This window comes from Sapajus apella, unplaced genomic scaffold (genome assembly GCF_009761245.1).
Source record: "Sapajus apella isolate SASKATOON/1434 unplaced genomic scaffold, GSC_monkey_1.0 scaffold128, whole genome shotgun sequence".
NCBI lineage: Eukaryota > Metazoa > Chordata > Mammalia > Primates > Cebidae > Sapajus > Sapajus apella.
Window position 1 is genome coordinate 2,422,744 of NW_022437068.1, and position 12,719 is coordinate 2,435,462.

The following is a 12,719-nucleotide window of genomic DNA, read 5'->3' on the forward strand; positions in this document are numbered from 1 at the left end:
CCACTGCTGGCCAGGGGATGGGCTTGGGATGTAACACGTTAATGCCGGGCTAGATCTCACAGAGCATCGATCTCCACTTTGCATATTTTACAAAGAAAGGAAAATGGAAGCTGCTCCAAGGGGGGCAATGAGCAGCTATGGGAGGCGCACCAACTTGAGGGCAGAGTGAGGATGCAGTCCCAGGATACCACATCCTGAGCTGGCCATCTGTCGCTGCAGCCCTTGTGAAACCACAGGTCAGGGGCTGGCAGAAATGAGGCAGATGCTTTCCATTAGCAGTTGCACAGGAAGTCCCAAACAGACTGACTTAACTGTAGGGGCTGGGAGTGGCCGGCAAAGCCACCCCAGGGTGAGCTCTGTACAGCTCGTGCATCTCACGCATCTTTGTGTCTCATCACAGCCCCAGCTCTGTGTGAAGCAGTGACTGCCAAGGCGTTGTGTGTGAATGAACAAATTCATTCACACACAACTAGTGTTTTCCAGCTTTTTCACTGCCAAAGACCCTTTTAACATTTATTTATTTTATTATTTTTAGAGGTAAGGTCTCACTCTGTCCCCAAGGCTGGAGTGCAGTGATGGGATCACAGCTCACTACAACCTCAAACTTCTGGGCTGAAGGCAAGAGCCCACCTTTTAATCCTTTTCTCTCTACCCACTTTTAGGAATTCTACCTTCAAGACTCTCTCCCCAAGAAAGTGCATCACAATCACTCTTTCATGCTGCAAAAGATGGGCATTCACACATGTACCGTGTCTGTTTATGATGGACTTCACACAGCTTGTCTTGCTGCTTAGGCGTGTGTTTCCCCCTGGAGGGGTCCTGGAGCTGGGCAGCCAGGGACAGGCCATGGAGCTGGTGGGTGAGTCCACCTGGTTGCCCCACTCCTCTATCTGGGCCTGGCTTTGTTGCTTGTTCTTTGTGGTCTCATATGCACGGGGTGGGGAGCAAGGGGTTTTAAAGTAAGCACTTCAGAGTTTGCAAAGCTAGAGTTTCAATATTAAGAACCTACCAAAAAATAATAAGAAGAAGAGTAAAAATAAGGTTTCTGACTCAAAGGAGACAACCAAACAGGATCACATCACACCCAGGTGAAAACCCTTCAACAGCTGCCCAGTGCTCTGAGAATGAGCCCAAAGCCTTAGCATGCCCTGTAAAGTCTGGAATGGCCAGGCCCCTGCCTCTGCTCCAGATTCCACGCACATCACACTCCACCATGCTTATGCTTATGCTTATGCTCCAGCCATGGGGGCCTTCTCTCCCACTCACACAGCCAGCTAGCTGCTACCTGCCTGCCTGCCTGCCTGCCTACTGGCCTCACAGCCCACCTTAAAGACCTGGACTCTTTCCCCAGCCTCCACCTGCTGGCTCCAAGTCATCCTTCAGGCACAGGTCCAGGGCCCTTCCTCAGAACAGTCTTCCCTCATTCAGGTCAGCTCCTCCAGCGCCTCTGCTCCCTTTTCCAGGGGGCTGGACTTACTACATGCCATAAGTGTTCATGGCCCCACAGTGCACTTGGCCTTTCCCTCCAGGCTGTCCCCAGCACTCACTCCTCAGGACTCAGTCCCACATCTGGTACTGCCTAGCTCCCTATGCACGTCTTGAACGGATGAAGATCCAGGGCCGTTGCTCTAAGTAATTCTAGATAAGGTCATGGAATCTGATGCTGCAGCCGGTTCGGCTTTACAGAGTAAAACCAGCTTTGATAAGACTCGGAAATTTTGAAAATCGCCTGCAAACCTCATGAATCTTCACTTATTTGGAAAGTGCTGATTCTGGTTCAACCTCTTCAATGTACAAATGAGGAAACTGGGGCCCAGATGATGGGACAGGGATGTGGTTTTGAAAAGGCAGAGCTGGGGATAGAACCAGATACATCAACTCCCAGTTTAGGGTCCTCCCCCAACTCTCCACTTCCCAGGGGAATGGGGTTGGATGTCTCCTACAGCCAGAATGGAACTGGGGGACTGGGGAGGCAGAGAGTGGACAAAAGCGAAGGCCAAGCTGAGAAAGGCCCAGGCCCATGGCTGCTGGGGGCACGGAGGATCAATAAGCTGGCCTGAGCTGCACACACGACCCGTGTAATGAGTACATCAATACAGACAAAAGCATGCCTGGCTTATTCCACATAATGACTTACAGTAGATTAATAAAGATCCCAGAATGAACGTCATGCTTATACTCCAAAACAATAGCTTTGTGACTCAAGCCATCGCCACATGAGCCTGGTGTCAATACGGGCTGCGGAGCGGGGTCCAGGAACCATCAGGTCTCTGGTTTTGCTGGGGCTGATTCTCCCCAGGTTATTACATTTCTCTCAAAGAAAACTCAATGAAAAATTACAGAGAGTAATAACTTTCTTTGAGAACCCAAATTAAGGCTCCAACCTGAAACTCCTACAAAAGTTACTGTTGTCAGGAGTGGGCAGGAATTTCTTCAGAATGTGAAGAAATTCCATGGTACTCCGACTGCGGAACCCCACGCAGGGAAACACAGGGCAATGCAGAGAAGGGCTTTTTCTCTTTTTCTTCTTCTTCTTCAGAAGAATAATCTTGCACATTTTAAACAAAGACATAAAATGGCAGTAGGGAAATCAATTGCTCTTCCACTTGATTTCCCAGGGGATGGACATCTGGCCATCATCTCAAAGCCTGGCCTGCCCCTCAGGCTGGTGCACAGTGGATAAATGCACCCCACAGTGATGCTGTAATGGGGCATCCACCAGGCCACCCTGGAGGCTTGGTTAATGGAGGGCACTTGGCTGCTAGCTGGTGGCAGAGCGGGACCTGCACTCACTCCTAACTGCACTGTGCATGCAGCTCACACCACACAGCTTCTCTGTGCATTCTGGACACACCTGCTTCCTGATTGACACATGGGAGAACGTTTGCAAGGAGAAGGAGGTGGTGGTTACCCATGCCCAAAATGAATTCTAATTTCTAAGTGTTGAAGGTGCCACTTGAGAACATCGTGAAACACTGAGCCAAGGGGAAAGTCCTGTCATCGAGTCAGAGATGACGAATGCGTCATTGCTCATTAAGACGCTGAGTGCAGCCAGAGGCAGCTCTGCGCACGTGGGGGCTGAAACTGTCACATACCTCAGAGCTTGCCAGGCCCCACGGCTCTGCCTGCATCATCTCAGCCCCCACTTCCTGGAGCCCTGATCACATTTTAGTCTTGTCCCTGACAGGTGGTGACTGCAGGGGAGAAGGGACCCTGCAGCTATTTCTGAACATCACCGGAGTCATCGGCTTCCATTTCCTGCAGGCTGCTTGTCAATGTCACGTGATGGGCCAGACAGCGGCATGTGAGTGTGCCCCTATTACCCACCCTCAAGGCCAGCAGGGAGGACCTAAGCTCACACGAAAATCACAGGTAGTGTGGCCCTGGCCTGGGCGCTGGATGACACTTCACACAGGGACGCGATCAGCTCAGTGACCTTCCCGAGGGCGAGGGCTGGGGACGTGCACCACTGTCCACAGATCACTCTCAGGGAAACGGAGGATGCACCTGACTTCAGACCCCACAGCTGCCACCCACTTCCCCCTCATCCCGGATATGTGTCCTCGCCTGAACAATGGCTCCATGACTGGCTGCACCTCAAAGGACCCAGGAGATGGAGAGACACAACTGCGGTTCACAGGACCCAGGAGATGGAGAGACATAGCCGCAGCTCATAGGAGCCGCCTCCAACCCCACTTCATTCCCTCCTGAATCCGCAGCACCCCGCACAGCACAGCACCTGGCACACGATAGGCACTCCTGCATCACTGAGTGCACGAGTTAATGAAACGTGTAAAGCGCCTAGCAGTTTTCCTCCCCTGCTCTGGTCATCTCATGGGTTCCGCCTGGAGGACTTGTTTGAAATGTAAAGAATCGTTGAGAAGAAGGAAACCCTAGGTTTAAATAGGATAAACACGCCTATGTGCAAACCAGCCGAAAACAAAATAAAGACCCTAATAGAGCATTTTGGGGCTGTGTGAGCAGAATTCATCACAGCCCTGCAAAGCCCACGCCCATTGTGTGGGCATAAAAACCTTCACAGGACCCCTGCTGTGTGAGCCCAAGAGCCCCCCAGAGATACTCCGAAGCCACACATGCCCACAAGCCACCCTTGCGTTCCAAATGTTTATCAATAAGAAGGAAAGAAACCCTTTCTGTGAGCTAACTGGGGAGTGCTGGGGGCTTATCTGTCTCTGTGCTGCTGCTCAGCAGCTGGAAAAAGCCACAGCCACAGGTAGACATCCCTCGGAAACAGCCGCCTGCAACCATTTCTGAAGCAACCAGGACCTGCTGCTGACGTCAGTGCTCCCTGGAATATTCCTCCCCTAAGCTTCCGAAGAGACCAGAGGAACCAGGGCCTGATTTCCACTTGGAGTTGCGAGGATCTTTGGCATAAGCCCAAAATGAAGGGAGGCAAAGACCCCAGTGGGCAGGCCACCTCCATGTAAGGAAACTTCTGGACCAGAGCAGTTCACAAGGCCTGCTGTATGGGCTGCTGTTTGCCATAAGGGAGACTCGTTCTGGGTCCTGCCTGCAATTGGCACTCTGTGCCACTCAACTAGCCCAGGGGCCAGTCTACAATCCAGAGTGAGTGCCAGAGCTCTCCTGTGGCCATCTGTAAAACAGAACTGCAGAGGCACTCTTAGAATTGCAGCATTTTAGGATTCAACAGGGGTTTAAAGGTCTCCCGGGGAGACTTGACTCCCATGCTGGAAACCCACCTTGAGTCTTTAAGACAAGCGTCCCAGCTTCTGCTCAAATGCCTCCAGAGACAGGGAGCTCACTAGAGACACAGCCTAGTCCATCACCGACCTCTAGGAACTCACAAGTCCACCCTCAAGGCTTGCAAAAAATGATAGGTGCAAGGTAAAGGTGAATGAGTAGGTGTCCCGGTTTCACTGGCACTGTATACATTTTCCCTAACTTTCTCGGTAATGAGGAAGTTTTTATTAATATTGAAAAGTAAATAAAACAAGGCATATGTCAAGCAGCCAGAATTAAGATGTGAGGTTCTCCTCACTCGCATGGCTGGAAGAAAAGCTGGGGAATTATTCTTTCTTCTATGAGGGGATAAGAACGCTTAGGGGACACTGCCTGTGGTCTCAGGCTCTTCGCCTCCTCCAGTGTCCTCCAATCATATGCCTGTTCCCAGGTGCTGAGGGCGTCCTGCCATCCAAGGGTCTGCCTCTGAGAAGAACAGGAACAGCGGGACTCCCTCCCCCTCCCTGAGGGACGGGGCTGAGAAAGTGTCTTTTCTACAAGACAGCTGGAGACCAAGGTCAAACACTGAAGGAAGGTTTTCAAAAACACCCCAAACACCAAACAATAAAACTGAATTAGAAAACTTTTTATACAAGGGGTGTTTCACACAAAAACTATTTTCTCTTGAAAATCAGAAGCTCTTGCCTCACAGGCGCACACCCTCACACATCAAAAACCAGCTGGAGGTGCCAGTTCTGCAGGACAGTGTAAGGAGGCCCCAGACCTCCCCATGAAACACATACACAGCCGTTCAGAGTCTCTGGGATGATTCCCAGGGCACCCAGCAAATGAAGAAGTGTTTATCCAAGAAAACCCACCAACACCTGGGAAGAACGACAAGGGCCTGCGGTGTCTGAAATAATATGCCCATCCTCCCTGACTCCTCAACCCCAGCGAAGGGTGGCTCTACTCCAGACTGGTTCCTCCAAGATTACAGGGCTCCCTCACACCCAGCTCTAGGAGGGGCAGTATGTCAACTTTTCTTATCATGCCCAGCTACTGCTTGCTGAGGCTGAATCCCAGGAAACTGGGCTGAGAAGTGGAGCCACCCAAACCCTTGTGGGATGGAGGCTCTGCCTTGGGTGCAGCTCTTGTCTTCCACCCAAACCCCATTTGTGGGATGGAGGCTCTGCCTTGGGTGCAGCACCCGTGAAAATACTGGGGTCCAGCCGCCCTTCCCTGGCTCATGGGGTGGAGTTCCATGCAGAGAGAGGCCAGCTGAGGAACACTGGACCGGTGGCCCCATTCACCAAGCACCCAGATCCTAACATACAGGTGTCACCAGACAGAGATGCACCACTGTGACCAGCACCATAGCTCTGGCTCAGTTTGCCTGGGAAAGCAGCAGGCAGAAAACAGAAAGTGTGAGTCACTCCCGAAGGAACTGACTTCATGTGCAACACAGTTCGGAGAAGTTAAAGCCTAAGCGCACTCTCCAAAACAGTGGAGGTTGTGCTGAAAGGCACCTGGAAGGCAACAGAGTCCCAGGCAGTGTGGGCTACACTGAGCCAGCAAGTCTGCCAGAGGTAAACGGAAACAGAGACAGCTGGGAAGAGCTGTCCTGGGGTCAGAACAAAACTTAAACATCTAGGGAAAGGGTCCCTTCAAAGGATCCTAAATATGATTGGACTGGGTTGTGCAGGAATGTGTGCCCCAGGGAATTACTGAAGATGATGGAGCAATCAGCCTCAATTGGTGGAGCTCGACAGTTGAGTGGTCAGTGAAAGTCCAGAAAAAGCCCTGCAAAGGCCACAATCACCCCACAGTGACAAACACATACCAAGGTATTGTCCCCTAAGTGCAATACCAGAGACTTCTTACTGGGGAAAAGGGGCGTGTGTGTGTGTGTGTGTGTGTGTGTGTGTGTGTGTGTTCGTTCAACAAAATAACATAGCCAATGTGTGTGTGTGTGTGTGTGTGTGTTCGTTCAACAAAATAACATAGCCAGTTACTAAAGAAGGACACAAGCAAAATAACAATAACAAGCTCCAGCGTGGGGATGGGGATCAGTACCCAGAGTTTCTACAGTACATTACCTAAAATGTCCAGTTTCCAACAATTATAGGACATGAAAAAACAAAAACAAAGACAGGAAAATGTGACCCATACGCCAGGAAAAAGGCGGTGACAGAAACTGTCTGTAAGGGCTGCCAGAGATCAGATTCACCAGGCAAAGCATTCCAAGCGAACAATGATGAAGGGAGTAAAGGAAGATTTGATAACAATGTCATAATCAAACAAAGAATATCAATAAAATCTTGAAGATGGACTGTGGCTTACATTAGCAACATGAAAAAACAAAAAACTTAAAATAACATAATAAAAGCAGAAGAAGAATCCTTCCAGCCATGAGCACAGCTAAGTCAATACTTGCAAGAGTAGGGAGAGGGTCAAGAGAGAAACAAAGGAAAATAGAGAAAAGTGAGACATCTTTTAAAAGCAATGTTCTTTATGGCTGTTATAGTGCTCCTTGCGGAATAATATTTTAATTTTAATTAAAGGACTGATTGAAAGGAAACCATTAGGTAACTAATAGTTTGTGGACATGGAATAAGAATCACAAAGCTTTCATGAGAATGACTGAAGTTATAGAATGAGTCAGAGAATCAAAGACCTTGCTAACTACAGCTGATGTGATTAAGTGCCAGCTTTTTTTTTTTTTTTTTTTTAGAGACAGGGTCTAGGTTTCTCACTTAGGTCTATTGTCCAGGCTGGAGGATGACCACTGCTCAATGCACCCCTCAACCTCCTGGGCTCAAGCGATCCTCCAGCCTCAGGTTCTTGTGTAGCTGGGACCACAGGCCTGTGCTACCACGCTCAGCTAATTTTTGTTTTTAAAGTCGGAGTCTCACTCTGCCACCCAGGCTGGAGTGTAATGGGGGGATCTCAGCTCACTGCAACCTCTGCCTCCCAGGTTCAAGCAATTCTCCTACCTCAGCCTCCCGAGTAGCTGGGTTTTAGACCCCCACCACCACGCCTGACTCATTTTTGTATTTTTAGTAGAGACAGGGTTTCATCATATTGGCCAGGCTGGTCGTGAACTCCTGACTTCATGGTCCGCCCACCTTGGCCTCCAAAAGTGCTGGGATTACAGGTGTGAGCCACTGCACATGGCCCCAGTTTTTTGATTTTTCTTTTTTTTAGAGATGGGGGTCTCACTATATTATCCAGGCTGGTCTTAAATTCCTTGCCTCAAGTGATCCTCCTGCCTCCACTTCCCAAAGTTCTGGGATTCCAGTGTGAGCCATTGCACCCAACCAACTGCCAGCTTTTAAAATAATAAATTGATTAATCACAACAGCCCAGATGAGGAATGAAAACCAGCAGCGGGGACCAATGGCCCAAGCTTACCATGGCGACACCCCTGGCCTCCTGGTAGGCCACCTTGACAACATCTGCAGTGCTGGTGTTGAGGAAGAAGTAACCCGAGCCTTCCCTGACACGGAGCTCCGCCTGCAGGAGACAGATGCAGGAAGGGTTGGGCCACATGTGGGAGGGCAAGGGGTCCCCCGTGGGTCTCTTCCGGGAAGGTGACAGGGCAAGGGCTGTACCTGAACACCAGGGTGGTTGTAGATGGTCACCTCTTCTGGGCTCACCCTCACATCCTCCACCAGGATGAGCTCTATGGAGGCCGACACAGGCACCAGAGGGTCATGCTGAAGGGCAAGGGCAAGGCCATCAGATTCAGGAGGCCATGGTCAGGCTGCCCCTCAGGAAGAGCAGGTCCAAAGGCCCCAGGGCCTGGCCTTGCTCTTAGCCACATGCTCTGATATGCCCCTGGTGCTCCTGTGCCCAGCGGAAAGGCCACAGACCCTTTGAGGCCTCCCTTCAGCCTCCTGAGGTGAATGAGTTGCCGGCTCTTCCACTCCAGACCGAGGAGGGGGTTCACAGCAGTCCCGCTTAGAAGACGTCACCTCCCTGCCCCCCTGGGCCTCAGTGGTGAGCAACTCTCACACACGTCCTGCCTTTCAGGATCTCACAGCAAAGGGCCAGCTTTGGAGCGTGTGGCAGATACCACCACTGGGGTGGGGAATGGGGAGGCCACCAGTGGCTCAGGTCAGGCAGTGGGGGAGGGTACCCTGGAAGACTGGCCAAGGCTGGCTCATGAGACTATAAGGACAGCCCTCAACCCCTAGGGCGGCACGTGACCCATTGAGCTCTGCTTCCCATCACGTTATCACACAAGGGAGCCACCCAGATCTGAGGCCTCCAGAGGGTCACATGTTTGAGCACCTCCTTGGGGCCATAGGTGTGCCAGGCACTCAGAGTACAGCAACTGCCCACAGGGAGAAGTGAATCTAATGCATGGATGCAAGAGCCAAGAGTGAGTTAATGACAGGAAGGTATGCAGTGTGGGTGACAAGGACAAGGAAGCTGTCTGCAAGGGAGAGCAGCTCTCAGGGAAAAGAGATGGCAAGGGGAGGTAGCTGAGTGACTCAGCCATGGGGGGCGAAGTGGGGGTGTCAGGGCAAAGGGAGGAAGTTCAAAGTCCTGGGGGAATATGTTGGGGTGTTCAGGCATCAGGCAGGAGCCATGACGCTCTCCCATTCCTGATCAAGAGATTCCTGGTGCCAGTGAGGACTGAACCATCAGAGACAAGCACAGGTGTGCCCCTTCAGCGACCACCTCCCTCCAGGCTGGCCTCCCCAGTGCTGCCCCATGGGGCCCCAGACTCTTCCAAAGCTTGCTCCCAGGAGGGCAACAGAAGCACCTCATCCTGGCATTTAGGGACCCTGGGAATCCAGCCCCACCTTCCCCTTCCAGCCTGTACCTGCTGCTTCCACCTTATTCAAAACCTACATTTCCTCGTGGCCATACCTCCCATGAGGTGGCTGTCATTCAGGAAGGGCTATTCTTGAGAAGCCCTTCCCATTCCCACCTCCAGTGTACCTATTGGTCCCTCTCCTGGGGTTCCCAAGAGGCTGCGGTGGGGGAGCAGCAGCTGAGCAGACAGTGGCTCAAGACATTGTGACACCTGGTGGAGTTTAAGCAGAAGTAGGAGGCTTGTCCCGCTACCCACGGCCCACCCACCACTGGGCCCTGGGAGATACCGGCTGTTTTGTTCTGGCAGCGCTGAGGTGGGACTCCTGGTAGCCAGTGGCGGTGGCAGTGATGGCTGTGGTTCCTGATGCCTCATGAACCAAAATGGCCTGCAAACCTGAGACCAGGAAGAGGGAAGCCACCGTTGGATGTCTGCCCCATCAGCACCCCTGAAGCAGCCCCTCCCTCCTTCTGCTTTGCAGTTTTGAATCTGAAAACAGACAACCGAGTGTGTTGAAACTATGTGGACTGTAAGAGTTAACAGGCCCTAAGTGCAGATAATTAAGCTCCCACAGGTGCTGGCCTGCCTTGGCAGGCTTCCTGGCTGGTCTCTGTTCTCCTGCCTGGATCATTGGGCTTGCGCCCAGCTCACCATGCAGCTTCTTTTGGCCACTCTCATCGTCCTGGGACACCAGCTGCATGGGCAGCTCAGGCTCGATGCTGGCCAACAGTGGCCTGGTGGACTCCCATTGGATGCTCAGAGAGCTGAAGTTGTCGAACCGGCGGCCCTCCTGGTCGTAGGCAGCCAGGTCAAGCAGCGGGTTGCGGTGGCTGGAGACTGGGACCTGCAGGAAACATAGGTTAGATGCTTCAGCCACACCCGGGACCAGACCCGGACACTGACCACACAGTGCACCCTGAGGCTAGCAGCTGCTCTATGGGCTCCTGGGGGTGCTGGTGAAGGAATGGGATGAGCCAGAAAGCAATCCTCACTACTGCCACCCGCCATTAAGGTACCCCCATGGCCTGTCCAAACTGGCCTCTGGCTCCAGACCACAGCTCTCAACTGGAAATGAGAACCATTAAGGGGCCTTCAGCAAAGCTGGAAGCATTTCTGGCTGTCCCTACAGATGGGTCAGGGGGTTGCCACTGGTATCTAGTCGGGAGAGGTCCATGATGCTGCTGAAACACCTTACAATACACGGGACAGCCTCCCCACAGGAACTGTCTGGCACTAAGTGTCAACAGTGCTGAAGTTGGGAACCCCCACCCTGACCTACTACCGTGGGCAGGATGCTTTCCTTCCCCTCTGCCCTCACCTTTCCAAACGATTGCCCTTCTCTGCCCAGGCACATATCAGTGCCTCTAGGATGGCGCCATTGCTGGTTTCACAGGAATGCAGATTCCAACACCTAAGATATCCCAGAGCCACCAGGTTTGGACAGCTCCTTTCAAAGTGGATTTCTTGCCTGATCCTTAAATGTCTCAGGGAAGTGACAGGTGTCATCCCCATGTGAAGGAAGCACAAGCTGAGGCCCAGGTAGGGAAAGGAGCTCATCCAAGGAGATTTGGGATGGGAGCTCCAGGTTGCAGGTCCAAATCCTGGATTCCCACCACTCTGCCGTGATCTCTCACTCCCCGAGCAGATTCTCCCCTTAGAAACTGGGCTGAATCAAGCCTCATTCCTGCGGGCCATCCCTTCCTTCTCTGACCACATGGCAGGGGGGAAATGTGGGCAGGGCCACAAAGCAGAGGCCAAGTGTATCTGACCCCACAACTTGGATTGAGCCCCAGCTCTACCTCTCAGTGCCCAGGCAAGTTATGAACTCCCTGAGCCTCAGTTTCTCCAGCTGTGACACACAAAGCACAACTGGGCCCACCTTCTAGGATGTAGATTTAAATATGGGGACTGCAAGGTCATTTTAGAGAGCCTTCCTACATTCAGGTAGGAAAGGGGACGGCCATGAGCATCATTCACACACAGGGCCAGTTTTCTATTTGGCATGGGATGGCGGGGGTGGGTGTTGGGGGGTGGTCCCACAGGAAGAACTACCCTTCTCTAACCCTCTGGCTAAAAGTACCGAGGCACTTGCTCTGGCCAGTGAAATGGGACTAGTGGGAAGCTTCACAACAAGATCCTGACCTGCTACATTCTCTTTCTCTCCACTATGGCACCTGCCACGATCAACATGGTGGCTGCTCCACAGTCACCATGGGATGGGATGAAGATCACAAGGAAACAAAGCAGGGCCTCCCAGCCAACCAGAGAGGCTCATGCAGCATGGGCGAGAGATGAGCTTGTGCCACGTGAAGCTTAGGGATGTGGCCTTGTTTGCTGTGGCAGCCTGGCCAGGCCTACCCTGCCTGACTGATACAGTCACTAAACACCCCACCTGTACCATGAGGGCCCCTCCCAACTCCTTATAGCTCTCTTGCCCCAAAAGAACACTTGATCCAAGCAGCCTACAAATTCTTAATGCATGCCCTGCTAAGAGCAGACCAGCACCATCAGCAGGCATGCAAAGGTCTCATCATTATTCATAATATAGGAGCTGGGACTGTGGGCAGAGGCTGCAGGAGACTATCCCAGGTGCTCCATGGCTCCCCTAGATGCAACTCTGGCTGGAAAACCAATGTTCCTCCAGGGATGGACACTGACACCTGCCAAGCACACTTGCAAGCTGACTGGCCCATTTAAGGCAAAAACATAAACCCCACGTTACAAACAGGGAGGCTGAGGTCCAGGGAAGTTAAATGACTTGTCTGAGGTCACACAAGTTTAGGGGTGGAACTCAGCTGGTCCAATTTTAGATCCCAAGGACCTCCCTGATCCAGTGTGGCCAATCCCTGGTGTCTCACCTGGGGGTGGCCCAATTCATGCCCCTAATAAGTCTCATGCAACTGGTGCCCACCCACAGTGAGCAAGCCACATGCTGGAGGACCTGCTCAGAGGGCCAGGGTCAGGCTGCGCCTGGCTCCACCTTGTCACTCTGATCAGTCATTCCATTCTGGTGTCTCTCCTCACCAATAGTTTACTCTGCAAACACATCTTGTGTGGCCTCTGAAGTTGGAGAGTATAAAATTACCTTGATCCTGCACCCAGGCTGCATTGCAGGGATATATCTTTCTCAAAGTTTCCTAATCAGAGACCCTAGATTGCAGGGTCACGCCTGAATGGCTGGCTGGTGGCTCGGGAA

At 52.2% G+C, this 12,719-nt stretch overlaps 1 protein-coding gene across 5 annotated transcripts in view; it reads right to left on the reverse strand.

Annotated features, from left to right (window-relative positions):
• NUP210 (nucleoporin 210) overlaps nucleotides 1-12,719 on the reverse strand; it is a 105,302-nt gene that overhangs the window by 27,354 nt on the left and 65,229 nt on the right. For all 5 annotated transcript variants that reach the window (XM_032262310.1, XM_032262308.1, XM_032262309.1 and 2 more), the window contains 4 exons: nucleotides 10,175-10,367; nucleotides 9,813-9,919; nucleotides 8,313-8,417; nucleotides 8,113-8,214 (listed from right to left, as the gene is read on the reverse strand). In XM_032262310.1, the coding sequence (XP_032118201.1) occupies nucleotides 8,113-8,214; nucleotides 8,313-8,417; nucleotides 9,813-9,919; nucleotides 10,175-10,367 (507 nt within the window). The remainder of the gene's footprint in view (nucleotides 1-8,112; nucleotides 8,215-8,312; nucleotides 8,418-9,812; nucleotides 9,920-10,174; nucleotides 10,368-12,719) is intronic.